Source organism: Bombus vosnesenskii, unplaced genomic scaffold (assembly GCF_011952255.1).
Source record: "Bombus vosnesenskii isolate JDL3184/JDL3185 unplaced genomic scaffold, Bvos_JDL3184-5_v1.1 scf7180000013272, whole genome shotgun sequence".
NCBI lineage: Eukaryota > Metazoa > Arthropoda > Insecta > Hymenoptera > Apidae > Bombus > Bombus vosnesenskii.
Genome location: NW_022882930.1, coordinates 1,723,782 through 1,741,942, shown reverse-complemented (window position 1 = coordinate 1,741,942; position 18,161 = coordinate 1,723,782). Strand labels below are relative to the sequence as shown.

Below are 18,161 nucleotides of genomic sequence, written 5' to 3'. Positions count from 1 at the left end.
GAACTAGTCTTTGCTCGTAAAAGATAAAGTAATTTCATTAAAATACTAAGGATGTCTGTAAGTTTTTAAAAGAATTATCTGTTGTATCATCGTTTGCGTTGCAAAGGGACCTTTAAACTTAATCTTCTCTTCTTTCTGTATCATTAGATTCTGTAAGAAGGGTTTATGTCGTAAGAAGTTTTTCACTGAAAGAAATAATGACAGTCGTCACCTTTGACACCCTGAATACACTCGTAGTTCCAACTTATATTTCGATCTCATATAGTTCTAGTTATCATACTAAAAGCGATAACTTCAGTCATTCCTACAAAATGTTGTGTTTAACAATTTTATGTATGTACATATCATTTTCGAGACACGAGATATTTAGGTTAATATAAAATAGAAATAGACAAAAAGATTACTGATTTGCATAGCCATTTTTAATTTCAATTTGTAACGTAGAAACTAATGATTGCTACACATAGGATGATCGATATCAAGAAAATAATATTCTACGGACCATCAGATACAATGGAACGTTTTGTAGCATTCCATTACCAATTATTCTTTTTTAACAAACTATATTTAATATTCATAACTAAGCTGATAATCGATTGAATTTCAACAGACCCATAAGCATTGCTATCATGTCATATTATTTCCATTCGTAATAAATGATCTCAGGCTAATCGAACTTATCATCTAACCATTGAATCCTTTCATTCGCACGAAACCAGTCTAATCGCCAAGAAACAACAGTAACCGGCTGTTACAATCCGCTCTGTTCGATCCATTTGTCCGCCAGCAAATCCACCAGTCGTGGGAGTGACATAATGCTCGGGTGCTGTTGGATTAACTTGTCTCTCCGAAGAGAAAGTACGCTTTTCCGCTCTGTTCTCCTGACTCTTACCTTTTCCAATTCTTCTCGATTGCACCGTCTTGGAATTTTGCAATAATTCGTTGCACGACTCGCGTCTGATTCTTATAAAACATAACGAAAGAAAAGGGAAAATAGATTACTGAGCTATATTACAGATGCTGAACAAAGACTAGAGAAGAGAGACACGATAAATCACAATTCAAGTATTTTGGAGAAATAATTTGAAAGTTGAAGATATTTTCAGCCTATTCCACATGAAAATAACCTATTCGTCTGATTTTGAGATTACATTTTTATCTTTGTCATTCTCCTAAACGCTGAATTAAGTTAAATTAACATGAAAATTCAAACTAATATTAGTTTCTTAGAAAAAATTCTGGTTATTTTCAAACAGTTTGTATATTCCAAACTATCAGATTAGTCCCTTCAGCTTCGTTTTAATCACCAAGTGGTATAAAGATTAGAAAATTAACAAAAACGGACTTGTCATATTCCTTTCGTATCTTTAAGTAGTAAATGTGATCGTTAACCAAATATTTTCTAATGGAATTCCGTATATCTATGAAATATTTTATACACGTATAACGTATACAATATGGACCTGAAACTTCTCTATGGCAAGTGTTCAAATACTTTCGTGAGCCAACGTATACGTATAGACGGAGACTTTCCTTTTTCTTTCTTCCCTTGGTTTTCCCCATGTAACAATACGACGGCATAGCCGCGAATCGTCTGCTTCTCATCGAACTCTTCTCATCGAACGCGTGTTCCGGATGTGCTGGAACAAAGTGCCACGATCCCATCCCACTGGTTCATCGGCCGAATTATTAAGCCTATTCGTGAGCTAATCGACCGGACCAGAGTTCATCCAGCAGCCCGCCCATATGTCAAAATACAGAGATACATAAGTTGTTACTAAATCGTGCCACCAACTGACTAATTAAACGAAGCTCTTATGAAACTGATAATACATATCGGTATGTATCTCGCGACACCACCAACATTATCGTTCCGTTTTGACCCCGATTTGACGATATTTGGATCCCTGACTCTTCTTATCGATTCGTTCTTTCTTTGTCCACTTTGCTGTGCATCGTATGTACAATAACTATAGTTTATAGGAAAAAAATGGGCAACAACCCTTGAGCTTCCTCGACGAAAGATTGGAAAATAAAGATCGATTTATGAAATAGCTACAAATTTTCAAAGTTACCATTTTTAAATACACTGTGAACCCAGATCCTATCCGGAGCGTTTATGGTAAAAGATTATATCGGTTTCTGATATGTTTATAAATCTCCGAAATTAGTATTTTTAAGTACTCTGTAAACGTAAGTTCCATTGGAAATCTTTTATGGTGACAAATGACAGTGATTTATAGAATAATTGAAAATCCCCCAAATCAATATTCTGAAATGTGCTCACAATGGGAGGTGGGTGGTATTTATTTGAGAAATCAATTATCGTTTATTGGAATTTGTTTGTAATTTGTAGTTTTATTGCCTCGTGCATGATACCGGATGATAATTTTCTTACATGCAATCAGAACACAAATGGTACAACGAGTAATGCAAACGAAAGTCGATCCCAGTATCTATCACCTACGCAATCATCTATCTGAGTGTAACCTTTGCTTCGATAACCCTATGTTACACACGCATTTTCTTATAAACAGATCGAGGTATGTAAGCAACTTTAATTGTTTATACGTTTAAGATTATCGAGTGTTTACATTTAATATTTATGTATTTATAGAAAAACACAGTGCAATACATTTAATTTCAACATTTTCATCCATCACAAACATCCACTTACGAGCATTCATCTTTGTGTCAATATGTCAAGAGAAAAATTTCCGCTCGATAAGATGCCTGGCTATTATTATTTTTGTTTCAACTGTCAAAGCTTGACAACTTGATTCGTGGAAGTTGAACTTTGTATTGGGAAATATTTGCTCTCTATTTGACGAAGATCTGTCGGTACATATTACCTTGGATTAAAAGAGCAAGTGCGTTTTGCAAACGTATGCATATCGATTCACGTGATATGGTAAGCCTTCGGTGTTGAACGCTATTTGACTTTGACCCACTTATCGTTTCGTAGTTTGACGATGACATTAAATTAATTATCGGCATGCTATATCGACTGTTTAGACGTCAAAAACTTCGATTACGAACGTGCACAACCGCCCTCTAACATCCGAAAATAAGTGGTGCTCGAATCTTCGAATTCCTCGAATTTGTTTCTTGGCGCCACGCTCAAAATGCTTCGCCATGAAATGAATGAATAATGTTGAAAATGGAAATTGTGTCCGTTTTTTCGTCGACGGTGGATACCTGCAGCCGATCGGATTTCGTTTGTTTGTGGAAACGAAACCGACGCGGAACGATCGGGAGAGAATCACGCACGGCGTGTTGCATAATAAATGTGCGCATAATCGAGCTCTGAACTAAATTCGTATTATTGGTTTACCGAAATGAGCGATATTATTAAGAAAAGGATATTGAGGAAATTAATTTGAAATAGAAACTTTGTCATAGAAAATTATTGATTCTTCAACCATTTAGTTATGGAAACAAATTATTTTTTAATAGAACGTCTTCCATGGTTATGGCTTACTATTAAAAAAGGGTTGAAACGGCACCATGAATCGTGATAATGCTTTCGTCAAATTCTGGAATTTTGTTGGATAAAATTGTAACAGCATCGTCATAAGATTGTGTTTTTTATTTTTGAAAAAGATAAAGGGGAACAGAATTTATTTATAACTCTTCATTTTCCACGATGATTGTCCACTTTTCTACTATTTCGATCCTCTTCTTTTTTAAATCTCTTCTACCTTTTGTCGAGGTTTTAAAATACGTTATTTATGAGAAAATCTGGAATTGTAGCATCAAAATGTGTGCACGTATTATATAATGTAATATAAACATACTTATATATTTTATAACGTTATAATAAATCATAGATACTATAAACCACTTTTATCGTGTATAGGAAATTTGATCGAAGCTTTACGACGTGTTCAGAGTTTAAAACAAAAATAAACACTATAAAATATCATGTCAGTCTCAAGGTAGTGGCATAAAGTTTTATGTCATGAGACATTTTTGAAATTCAGGGCCAAACTCTTTCATTCCAACAATGAACTTCAAATCGAATTTTATGAATTTTAATTTCATTTCAAGTTTAATATTATTAAATAAATAACATATGTGACCGTAGGACGATTAATTCTTACATTCATTTAATATATTATTTCATTCAACCAATCGCTGTTCGAGGGGCGTTTGCAAAAATAGAAACTGGCAACGAAAATTCAAATTTCACGATTATTCCAATATATATGTACATCATCGTGTATGATAAATGTAGTTGTATTACACGTGTTGGTCGCAAACTAGGTTGGGGTTCCCCTTAGAAAATCTTACAGTTTCATGGATTTTATAAAGGAGGAAATATGATACTTTGAAGACACGTAAATAACGTATAAAGTTCATAACTTATTCTCTGTATAAAGATCGTTTCTACTGAATTGCAAAAAATTCCATAATTTTATAACAAGTAAAAAAAAAATATTTTGAAATGAAAATAGATAAAAAGATAAACATCCGTTACAGTATATTATAATCATAGAATAGAATCGAGAAATAATTTATTTACAAATGAATAAGATTGTATCACATGCAAAAATACAGTGAACAAATAAATCTTTAAAATACATAAAATTTCATGATACTAGTCTCGTTTGATTAAAAGATAGAAGAAGAAGGGAAAAGAAGGGAAAAACTGAATTGATCTCCGGAACTACGGGGGCTGATGTCCCTTGCTTCCACCATTATCTCTACAGCGCTGTTCCACGATGGTGATTGCTATTAGGCCTAGTATTCTGCATCATGTTGCGTTACGCTGTGATAGATACACGTCCACTTTAAGTGCGACTTGCTGTAACATTATGCTATGATACGTTTTGCCTGTATTACCAACGTAAAAATAATCATGGTATTGCTAAATAAATAATTACAGGATGTTGGGATGTTCGTAGCGAAGCTATTTCCTTCTAATAGGACTATTTCTTGCTCATTGTCATGGATAATGTGCCGGTATTTTACAAATCGAGTGAATTTTATGTATCCCTAGCGTGATTTTAAGCGACCGTTACTCCACTTAAACAGCTGTTGTAATTTTCACGCGAGCAATTAGCTTTCTACTCTGTTACGGTAGTCTTTTAACTCGAATTTGCCAACGAGCAGAAATTGAATCGGCTTTTGGGTTAAGAAACTGTGCGTATTGTATTTTTAAAGATTAAGGTTGAAATTTGGAATTACCTTAAATCTGACAGTCTGAAATTTGAAGTTGAGGTAACTTTCATTTGTTGTAGACAATATGTTCGATCAAACACGAACACTGAATTATTTGCAGTAATATCGCCGAGGAAATTATTCCATAAAATGTTCGAATAATGAAACAAAAAACGGACAAAGATATCTAACATTTTTTCGTCACCTCTTATCCAAATCGCACATATCACTAAAATTACTTTCTAAAATAACTGTTCTGCAATAAAAACGCGGATTAGACCTTGCGAACCAAACTTTAACAATTAGTGATAAGCTTGTTTGCTTGAAATTAAAGACTCTTAGCAACAGTTTTATAATGGAGACAAACACCGAGGGTTCGAAGAAAAGAGAAAAGGAAAGATCTTGTTCCAAATAACGTTTACTTTTTTATTCTTTTTGCAGATCTTTGGAAGTGTTCGAGCAATATGGCGTAAAACATTCGGAGCTATTGAAAGCTCAAAGAACAGCCGGTGGTTCTGGATTAGGTGGTCCTTTGAGACATGAGAACTCCATACTCTTATGGCTCCAGTGTGATATGGTAAATGTTTCATTACGTAATAATTAATAACTCATAGGAATTATGTTTCACCCTTAAATGCATCTGGACAATTTAATTGAAAATTTAATTTAAATTATATTTTCTACGTATTTTATAACTTTTTTTTACAAGAATACAAAAGCTATACATTTTTTATTCTCTGTAATAGGTAGCAGTTTAATGGATAAATAGACAAATAAATTATTTTTGTATAATTTTTTGATATGTAAGTAATTTTAAAGTGTTTTCTTATATATAGAAAAATCATGCATTTAAGGCTTAAGATAGAATTTCTAAAACGATTATTCGATTATTATATGCATATACATAAAAGATTTACGATTGAATTATTTTTTAAAGAAAAAATTCAGTTGCAGGAGGGTGTATCTATAATTATCTAAATCAAATTTTAATATCGTTTATGTTTCATTACGTTAAATTACCCTAACGTTTATTTTTTGTGCCAATTTAAATCCTACGATTTAGATCTGATCTCGTCAAAAATCAACATTAGTCGAAATCACATTTTTTATCATTAAACTCTGATTTAATAATAAAATTTTATGCTTCCTTCGATTCGTTACCCTTTTGAAAATCATGGGAAGAGAGGGAAGATGTGAACCGGCCGTTTTCAAGGCTGCACGGAGCGATCGTACCAAGTTTCATAACATTGTGCTATTTGATAAACGATAAATTTTATCGGTTGACCATTAAGCTTCGACGTGCCGTTAACGCGCGCGGTCCAACTATAGATAATTCGTCCATTGAGTTTTCGTTCGTTATGAGATTAAATTGTCGTGACGCTTGGAACTACAATCGCGCGCTTGCTCTCTTTCCTTCGATAATTCATCAATTTTATCTCGAAAGACAATAATGCGTGATTTAAGTAGCCGTGGGATTTTACGCCAGAAAACCGCCAGGAGGAAAATCAAAAAATAAGATCGATCGAAGTTTAGAAAAATCATATCTGGAGACAAAAGATGATTTTATATCTTCTTTTAACTCCAAAATTCTTTACGGTTTGTCTACGTGGAAATTAGGTAAATTCGTATATTCCCTACTGGGTTGAATATCACGTGGTTGGTTTTAAATATTAGTATGTTATGTATGTATTTTATTATTTATTATTATTATTATGGTAGCATAAATTACTATATTATAATATAGAAAACATAGAATGATATTCGTGTAAGTATTAAAAATAGTACAATAATCGGTTCTTTATCTTGTAAATATAAATGTACTTTTTTATATATTTTACTTTGTTTGAATTTCGTTGTTAGATTTTGTTCTACATATTTTGTTGCAAGATTGTCGCACTGTGAATTTATATCATTATAATATAAATAAAGCGATATCCGGTTGTACTGAAAATTTAATCATCATTGAATGGGAACTGCGGTAGCTGATAACTTAAGCCTCAAGTGACGTATTGGAGGTCATGTCTGAATTAAAAATAATTGTAGTACGTTCCTATAACATCGTTTATGTTTCTTGATAAACGATAAATTTTATCAGGTTTCCCGGTACTTTAGTATTTGGTTAACAGTTTTGTTAGGCACATCAAACGCACCATCGGCTGCGTTATCGTTAATACCTCATTCCGTCTTTCAAATACAAATATCGTAATTGAAGAATTTTGAACCTGTGTAACTGATGCGATAGCTAGATGTGTTAATTTTTAACTGTTCAAAAATCTTTCTCGCCGAAGATTTAATCCTGATTTTTTAACGCGTAATTGTTCATTGTAATTTAAATTGTAATTCATTTCAGTAATGCTCGAATTTTTGAATTTGATATTAGGAAGAATTTTTAAATCTCAGGTAGAACGTGGAACGTCACTCGTGAGAATTTAATAATTTTTATTAAATCGTCAGTGCGAAATTTTTTGTTTCTGTATCTCTCTCTTTTTCTTTTTCTTTTTTATTTGAGTGTATTTTCGTTTGAGATAGCGAAAGACCATGAACGTAATAGATTTATTGCGTGCGCTGACATTTCAGACAGTATCGCGTGTGTCTTCGGCTTAACTTTAGTGATTTGTAAAGTTTTCAATGTGGCTGGCGTTTGCAATCAAGCTTTTTTTTTTTTACATAAAATAGCAGGGTTTAGAAATGATATCCTGGGCGTCGGGTTTATTACATCGTTTCCTTGGAACTATTTGTATTATACCTAGGAGAAAAATTGCCAGATTGGTGAATACTTTTCCTAGAATCAATTTTTGCGTACGCGGTTATAGCCTTTCTAGCGTAGGACTTATCTTGAGCACGTAATTTATTCCGAAAAATTACAAAACACGAGGGAAACGACATTTTCTCTATAAAATCAATCTTCGTGACTTGAAACATGCTCAAAACTTTTTGATAAAACTTTCCCCGTAGCAATGTGCCTTATAGCGTATATATGTACAGTGCCGGATTTTTATTCGTTCTTTTATTAACTTCTTTTTACTCTTAAATTCACTAAGTATGCAATGTCACAAATATTCCGATCACCATTTTTCTATCATTTTATCAGTCTTCTTAAAATTCATATCTGTTGAAGATCAAATTATTAATTAAAAAAATAGACAATTGAAAAACGGTGTAGTGTTTTGTTTAAAAGACAGGTAGAGAATAATATGTTTGCTTATTAGAAATCGTTAATTAAAAAGCGGCAGAATCTATGAAACGATCCAATACTATCACAAAATTCATAAAACGAGACGATGATTTATCACGTAGATGTACAAAAGTTTCTATGTACATATATAGTAATAGATGCTAACCTTTAATTCCATCTGATAGTTCAAATTTCTTTTCTATAGATGTTTCACTTTTCAATAAATCGATCGGGGAGTAGCTTTTCGAGGTCTCAATCCAGCCTCGTTACACGGAAACTGTCTGCGGTTACATAACTATCTGCTCGCGGTGGCGACTGTCACGGGGTTAAAATTTGCAGAATTCATTGACACGAATAGCTGAGCGTTAGAAACTGGCGTATTCCAGATACCATTGCGGTGTCCGTACTGTGATTTCTAAATCGGAAGTCTATCCATCGGCCTTGCGTACTGCAGTCGTAACACAGCAGTTCGTTTAATAATTTCTTTTGACCGGGGAGCAAGAGATAGGAGAAGGAGAGGAGAGAGAAAGAGAGAGGGAGAGGGAGAGAGATTGGAGCAAATCAGAACTTTCCCTGAAGGGGTCGTTGAGTAACACATCTAGATAGACGTGTGCGAATAGGTGAAAAATTGAGTAATAATCGTTGCACTCCTGTTTCACTTGCGCTATCGTTACTAGTCTCGAATAGGTTAGTACCTGTGGAATGTCGTTTTTAAAGACAAAACTCTAGCGCGTAGTTTTTTCAGTGCAGCATATATTTAATTAAAATAACTTCTTTGTGATTCTGTGCACTTTGTGAATGATTAGTTGGTTTCGTTATTTCAGATTTGTAAGAATTATTGGTTCTAGATTTCAATAATTCTTGCAATGGAGCTGTTACAACTTTTTTATTTATAGTATTTTTTTAAATACTTTGTTTGCCCCCATCTAAATTTATGTTCCCAGTAACTTCGGCAGTATTTTCCCCAAATTAAATTTCATTCAATAGAATTATACAAACATTCTGATCTTTTATACAGATCTACAATGGGATTCTCATGTTTTTATTTTAAATCTACTGCACACGTTATTAAATATACATCAAATCTGATCATTTCCATTCGGCCATTCTGATTCTTTGGAAACGCCGAGGGAACGTGTTTCGGTATGAGAAAGACCTTGGTTTTGTTTTAACGTTGCTCTATTTTTTCTTCTTCTTTCTTTCTTTTTCATTTTTATGGATTGCTCGTAGTCGTAGATTTTATGTTACGAAGTTTTATAAAGTCCTACCCGTGTCCATGTACTTCGAGATTTTATGTTCGCCAAAGTTTATTCGTTCTGCGATAGATTCCGGTTTTATTATTTGCAGATTTTAAATGTGCGTTAGAAATGAGACGAAAATGAATTTGATTACATATTAAGCATCAAATAGAAAATTTCAAATGATTATCAAATATCAAGTAGCAGGAACACAAGCAACTGTGAATATCCAAAAATCAGATCCGATCAAATATCAATGTTTAGCTAAACATTTTTCAAACAATAACTTCCTCTTCTAAAATAACGTATTACAATAATAATCTTTTTGATAACATATACAATCTATAAAATAATATTTTTAAAAGCAAATGAGAGAAAACGTCCCTCTAAGATCTCTGTTTTCACACCAGCAGCTGGCCGTTTTCTCTACATTGACGCGCATGAAATCAGAATAGGAATTCCGAGCGCTGCCTAGCCGGTACGAAGAAATCGTGAAGTTTTAAAGCAGAGAGATGTATCATTAGAGAAGTACGTCATACCGATTCCTTTCACCCCTTTCTACGCGGTTCATCTTCTTGGAGAAGCGTTCTACGAGAGGCTCTTCTCATTCGTTCTGGGGCAAAACGTCCGACTAAACTTTCCCTGAAAGAGACACGATCGTTAAGTAACGGCGCTCGACTAACGCCGCTCGTCCACGGATCGCTGAGCTGCGTTTAGCGAGCCAGCCGCGCTGGAATGCTGAATTTTTCTGTCCCGATCGAAAGACCTCTCTCCCTTCCATCAGCTATCCGCCATTCACATACACCTTCGTTGCTGGGTGAGTGAGAGGCGATATCGATTTGCTTTTCCCGTTATTGACCTCGGTTGAGTCCGATAGGATTGCTGATCCAACCGTAAACCGTGTCATCCCGAAATTTCGCGTTTTCTGTGGATTAGATTAGATTTAGCCGAGATTTTTGCGAACCATGATTTTTCTTTTCCTGGTGAAAGGATGGATAGTTAAAGAAAATGATTATTCGCGATTGGGTTATTTTTGTCTTTCGAGTACTGCGATAGTTAGGCACAGTTTTAATATTGGTAGACCGCGGTTGTATTTATGAGAAGCGTAATACTTATTCGTTCTAACATTTTAAGGATAAAAGAAATTTCTGTCTAGGTCCCATTTTTTACAATTTTATACGTGAAAATATGAAATTGCATTAGCATTGAATTTTATAATATTTTAGCTTTCCTATAAAAGAGAGGGAAAGTGATATAAGTCGAGTCTTTCCCCTGTGAAAAATGGGATTGCGGAATATCAAGCAACTATAAAAGCCACACAGCTACCTAACCTAGAATTTAAAAGAGAAGTTGAACTGACAGCTCGAAACTACAGTAAAGTATATTCGAATATTAAAAAGTGAATTGTTTTTATTAAAGGACAAAGACATTAGAGCTTTGTGCCAAGTACAAATATAAATAACGGCAGATATGTTACACGTTGGTGTAAATATAGCTGTACAGAAACGTCGATAGAAATAGTACTCGTACAGACGAAGTTCCGTGTATTTTGTGTTGGTTTCGTGATAGTTGCTTGCTCACTTCGTACCAACGACGATCAATTACGTTCGTTCTCGAATGTGCGTCACTGGATCAGTTTCATAGGGTATCTTAGAGCATTTCGCGTTCGTCCGTTGTAGAAGGGTCGTTTGAAAATAAGGAGGGAAGTTTTATGTACGAGGGACATATTTATGACATCTCTGTCTGCTGTTGAAATTAAAGATTTCTCAAGGAAACTTGTCGGCTCCCTATAGCGTGGATAATATGAACATGCGTGAAGAACGCGTAAAACACGTAACTGAATTTATCGTGGAAAAAAGAAAAGAAAAAAAAAAAAGAAAAAACCGCGAATCGAAGAAACGGTTAATTCAGCATAGTTCCTTCGAAGAATTTTTTTCTTTTACGTGTCGAGATTGATAGCCTGTTCCGATTTGAAAGGGTTAAGGGAAACGTATATCAGCTCGTGGGACGTTAATGGTTGGTATAATTGATTATCGAGACTCGCCGGTAAATTACTTTTTCGGATTTAAGAGGGGATTTAAGGAAGATATGTTTGCCCTTTGCGATTTGTGAATGGTTCGTGATTTAATTTATATAGCAGGGAACAAGAGACTTGGGCTAATTGTGATTGATCGCGATACGATAGGGTATCGAAAAATAAAGCGAGCTTCTCTCGCTAATTCTTATGAAATTCTGCATAATTTAATTTCAAGCGAAACTACGTTTTACATAATTATAGCAGTTAATATTATCATAACGAAAAAGGAGAATTTATTAATATTCTAGAAGTTAACATGAAATTTAGTTGAAAAAATTTTTACGAAAACTCAAAATAACGTATCACTGTTATTTATGCAGAGATAAAACACATATTACTTTTCAAAAATGTTAAGCTCTGAAATAATATATTGTATTTTATATCGAATATACTGTTTTCGATAATATGATCAGCTGTCTCGTAGAGTCAGTCACGGAAGCAATTTGTCGATGTGGATGAGTCTGCGTTGAGGAACAAGAGGGAAATGGGTCGGATTAAAATAAAAGCCTGACTAAGTCCACCCACGCCGATGGTCTAGCTATCGTATGGGATTCTCGAGAATTAGAGCGGACAGTTACATGTTGCTCGAAATTCGCAGATGGAAAGCACGATTATTCGCAAATTGCGAGTGAATTCGTGAGGAACGCGAGAACATAAAATTTATTCAATTGCAAAGAGAGAATGTAAAATATATTACTATTTGAATTATAGGAAAATTTCGGTATTAGTTTTACAATAAAAGATATCCATTTACGCTATCTTTACTTTAATCTATTAACCAGACAATGTAATTGTATTAAAAAGAAGCTTTATCTTTATTTATGTTTATTCTATCATTGATCTTTTAATTGTGTTTTTAATTAAGAAATCGTGTAACTTCCTACCGTATCTGATCGCTCTACAACTTCGATTAGTTCCTTGCAGTACTACAATATGATGAAATTACATTTTCTTTAATATATTGTTGTTTAAATTTCTTATAAATCTTAAATAATTAAAAAAAGATAGTAAATAACATTTTTGTTATATAGAAGACTGTTTTCCGTTTATGTTTTACGAGAATCGCGTTGAACGTTTCAAATAATTTTTATGCATCTAGAAACGTTCATTTTCCAGCATAACTTTGTCCAAGATTTGATATGTATTCGCTTCGGTGTACCGCTACGAACCACGAGTTTCCTTCCGCCGACGAAGGGGAAAGAGAGTGACGAGAGAGCGCGCTCTCTCACGCGTCTCTCCGCGAGAACGTTTTTGCACCTTCGCGAATCCCTCGACAACGGAGGATGAGAAAAGTGAACCAGTCTCGGTAGCTAATTCATGGAATAGATACTAATTATTACGGGAAGCATAAGTGCGTTTAAGTGTGTGTAAACGCGAGCTTCTGCGATTCTCAATGTATTTATTCCGTTCATCTTGTGGAACTTCCTTTGTCAAAAATGATTTTTATTGACAGATTAAGGTTAGCTTCACAATTTATAGCAAACGAAATAGGGAATATGCAATCGTCCATTAAGCCAGACGAATTTTCGATTTTAATATAACGCTGCATTTTTATATTAAAAAGTTTGGCACGCCTTGTATCGCTTTTACATGGTTTTCATTTCCTTCAAGCGAACTGTTTAAAATTGAACGAGTATTACGTTTAACAGGAATTTAATAAAAGAAAGAGACCATGTTTGAATCTGGTTGGATCGATTCGTGGAATTTACGCACTCGCGTGTAAATTATGCACTCGATAAAATGTAGCGTGTTCTATTTATGAAGAGATAAAAAGAACTCGTGTATTTTCTGGAGATTCCGCTGTAAAAGTTTTATCTTATCCTTTTAGTGGGATCGTCGATTAAATTTGTCAGAAGTATTTGCCGTTCGTCAATAACTTCCATGCTGTTATTGATAATTGTTTATTTACGGGATTATCGGCGATTTACATTCTATTTTTATTTTATTTTCCTACACGCGTACGTATATTGCAACGTTGCGAGTTTGTGGTTTTTCACCGCAATTCTGCCTGTAGCTGTGGAAGTTCACGGTCGTGTTGCAGCGCAGTAAACATTTTAATATTTCTTTATTACGATACAAACGCACTTACAAGGTTGTTCGTTTAGCAAAGTAGCCTTATAAACATTTTTCTATAGTTTTGTGTTGATCGAACGTCTTATTCATTATTAGATAAAAAATACGGCATCACCTGAACATTTCGAACGATACCTAATTTTATTATATTATTAATATAGATGTTATCAAAAAACATATTAAAATCGTACGTGAAATGATGGGTTTTTGAAAAGAAACGGTCAATTCCATAACCGTTTCAGATTAAAAATTCTGTTTTAATTAATCTATCCTTTAATATATTCATACTATAGACGCTAGTGAATTATATAAACTTTTATGCAATTTCATAATGTGTTTTCGAATTATTTTGCATAATGTGTATATAAGTGCTCTCTATTAGATGGAAGTTTCATGTTAATCATTTTTTATCGGATCCGTATCGTGATTAACGAATAGTTAGAATTATCATGAAAATTATTACTTTCTGAGAATGATTCTTGAATATTATTTGAAGAAAATAAGAAGAAAATTAATGGTGGTTAAATCCGAATAAATATTCTAAGAAGTTTCTCGCACTTAATTTCACAATCAAAAAACATTACATCTTATTAAAGTACTTGTTATATATTTTCTTTATCATAAGTGATCAAGAAAAATAGGAGAAAGATACTCGAACATACTCTAAACAAAAAGAATTCCATTTATAACTTTTTCTTTTCTCATATAATTCATCACATTTATCTCCACGAGCGCCTGTCGAATAGAAGAAAAACTACAAACAATTTGTTTGTTCCGACGACAAATTATATCATATTCGTGCGCGTAACATGAATTTTTTCCTTGGTCGATACTTCTATTCGTACTTAGTATCGCCGCAATACCGCGGATTGTTATCGCAATACCCGGTACGCCATGGCGAGCTCGGTCTGATTTGAATCGTTCCAACTTCACTTTCTCGCCTTCCCTCCTTCTTTCGCCAGGTTACGCTTACCTAGCCGTACAATGAGCACGTGAATGTATCCGCGTTTTTACGTGGCGGTCGCGGAGGCGCGCACGCGTCCGTGTGTACGAGGCTTTACGAGCGACGTGGTTGCATCGTAGTACGCGACCGGCTGAATGCACCTCGTAGTAGTAGTAGCCTGCGTGCGTCGGCCGCGTTATTTTTATGAATGACTTGCCGGCAACGTAATCCAACGTGCAACTACGACGACGTACAGGGACGGATCTAGCCACGTTGCATTTTGTAGATACTGCCGTTTCTTTCATTTCTTTTACCGAAATGAAAATGAACTTATCGTCTTTCCCGTTTGCTAACACTTTTATATGTATTGCTCTTTGGAGCATTGTCTATTATTTTTATAGCTTAGGTTTATAGTTATAGTTTTTATCGGATGCGTTCTTCAGTTCTCATGACGCACGTCAAATACCATATTGAATCAATAATTTAATTTACGCTATAAAAAGAAATAACTTTGCATTACGAGGCTTACAATAACGACAACAATGTTAACGCGACAGAGTTCAAATTGAAAATTGGAAATTTTCTCACAAACTTTTCTGTTACGTTAAATTAGAAAAAAAAACGGAAGAAATGATCCAACACTGTCTAATAAAACATACCAACAGAGTTTCGTTTCCATGTTACAACCTACACCATCCACTAAAACATATTTATAGAAGCGTATCTGGTGTATAAGAAGGCGTGCAAAAATTCAAGGCTTCAAATTTCGAGTCTGATCGACGGTTTTTTTCTCTGTCGACTGGCATATAACTCCAGAAACGCGAATATCGAGTATCCACGATGATTCAACAGAACTGAACGATCTAAAAAGCAATTAACAATGGAATTTTCGTACATTATCAAGCCGGGGTAGCTTTCTGCGTATTTCATGTTTACTCATACAGATTGTAAGGAATCACGATAGAACATAGTGTTTACACGGGCACCGCCATTTATCGTCGTTCGAGTCCTTGTAAAATCGACGATCGCAAAAATATCCGATAATTCCGTTTCTTAAGATCTTCGTTCCGCTAGATCACCTGTTGACGACACAGTCTAGATTAAGTGCTCTTTTTTTGATATATAACTTGAAACAAGTCCTCGAATTAATTGATTCCACTTTTTCTTTGAGTTAATAGTGATTTCTCGTGAGTATGAAATTTGTTTTTTCGTTTTATAAGATGTTTATTATTCTGTAGATATGTAGGTTAACAAGATCGTAAAGCGTTGGTATAAACTTCACGGAGGCAGAAATGACGATAACAAAATCGATTTCTAGCAATGAAGCATTTTTCATGTCAATATCGATAGTACGTGCAACGTCGTTGATTGATTTTTATCTGTGTAAATATTGACAATTTTTTTTTTTATTATTGAAATATGATTGCGTACTGTGAATCTTTAGAAATTTTAATAAGTTTTACTCAAAATGGTATTTTCGTAAGTTAGTTATAAAATAAAATTATGTTAGAAATTAAAGCATTTTACATCAAATTATTACGCGAACAATCGTTTTAATTTAATTAAGGTTCGTGCGTCCTATCAGTTGACTTACTTAACATCTATGCATCTTACAGAATAGTTCGTGACAAAGAGCAGTTAAAATATTATATTGTATCTCGTTGGAAGTTCATTGTGCTTAAGGTTACAAACTCATTCAGAGTTTAAATGCCATGACAATATTAATCGCTCTGTTTCCGTCTGGTACTAATTAAAATGATACTTTTTCTTGTTCAATTAATGAAGTCTTAAAATTACTTGGTTTACAAGTTTATGGCTGCATATGAGTAAGTTCGTAAAAAAGTTTTTTTTATATTTAACCAAAAAAATTGCACTTTACATCGGTTCCCTGTAGAAAATGTTCCGTTTGAAAAATCATAATGTTCTTCCTAATTTTGAGATTTTATCGTTACTAATGAATATCTTCTGCATAACGTGTGAAGTCTCGTAATAAGTATTCTCATAATAGCTATTCATTACGTTTAATACCATGAAGTCATTCATAACTTAGCGTTGCCACGAAATTAACCATTTCATTTCTGTCTGGATAGAATTATATTTCGCTGGAGAAAATTATTGCAGCATGTAATATCGACTAAATTATACAGTTGACGGTTTTAATATTCGTTCAAATTATTTACTGAAATTTTTTAATATAATATCCATAACTTTCTTATCCCAAATCTTCTATCATATTCATATTAAGTTCTATCGTGAGTTTTAAGTTTAATCCTAAACGTTCAAATCGGTATTGTATCTATTTTCAATTATCACGCAACGAAACTATATTTTAATATTCTGATAGCATCCTTATCCGAATAACATGACGCATATAGTTAAAATGCATGTTCACTGTCAACGCTCAAAACTTGCTAGCGTATTAAATAAAAAAAAAAGTTTATCCTCAACTCTACCGTATCACAAAGCGAACCATTCATACACCAACATTCTTTGTATCTTCCAATGCTGTTAATCATTCCGCCGAAGCGTTCTCCAAAGAAACAAAAAACGCATATAACCAAAAAAAAGTTGGTGGTTTCGTCAAAAGCAGGGACGCCGTTTTGATATTCTCGGTTGGCATCGAGGAAGAGGCGCGTTAATAGTTATCACGAAGGCATTATCGCGAGAAGCCAGCCCAGCGAATCTTATTCCTCGAGGCGAAAAGGGGGAAGGCCGCTTCCTGTTATCCGTTCCCCAGGACTCGAGCGAGAGAGATAGTTGGGAAAAGGGTCATCGGATGGCCCTGAGCTCGGGGTCACCCGTCTCGGAGGATGTCTGGGCGTTAATTAAAATGTGCCGCGCATCTGGCGATGCCACGCCGACTTCGACCGCCAACCACCTCTTTCCCCTTCTTCTTCTATATGCTTCTTCTTCTTCGCCATCGTGTTTCCTTTCGTTCCAACGTTCCCGCCATTTCCCTTTCTCTGCCAGTGGTAGAATGTTTGTTCGACCGACCATCGTCTCGTTCCTTCCTGACTCGAGGACTCTTCTTGCTCGCTCATTGCGTGCGATCGCACGCGAAGAGAATCGCAACTTTAAAGCTTTGAACGGGGGAATGCCACTTGGACGACAGCTGCCGCGTTTCGTGCACACGTATACGCGTTCCTGAGACACATGCCGAGGATGTGTCGTCACTTCCTGCGAACGACAGCTTGCACGAATCCGGGGGGTTCCACGTATTTTTGCCCGCGAACTCAGCGTCTCGATCGCTAATCAACGATAACGTTGGACCGTTAGTCGTTCGAGGAAGCTGACTAATTCGGTGATAATTAAGACCTAGCTTGGAGATTGATCGCGCCAGCCATGTCAGTCGTTCGAGATTTTTGCCTTTGATGTACGGCTAGGGAGTGTATAGCAGGTTGTTAGGGCTCGTGGTTCGGCTTTGAACAGGTTGTTGCACGGTGTTTAAATGAGGGAGCGCCTGGATGGGGCGTCGTTTACATGGGTGCTCGT

The 18,161-nt window shown here is 34.9% G+C and overlaps 1 protein-coding gene across 2 annotated transcripts in view; it reads left to right on the top strand.

The window, feature by feature from the left end:
* Positions 1-18,161, top strand: part of LOC117231281 (tRNA dimethylallyltransferase) — a 116,536-nt gene that overhangs the window by 63,857 nt on the left and 34,518 nt on the right. For both annotated transcript variants that reach the window (XM_033489583.1, XM_033489584.1), the window contains exon 4: positions 5,605-5,740. In XM_033489583.1, the coding sequence (XP_033345474.1) occupies positions 5,605-5,740 (136 nt within the window). The remainder of the gene's footprint in view (positions 1-5,604; positions 5,741-18,161) is intronic.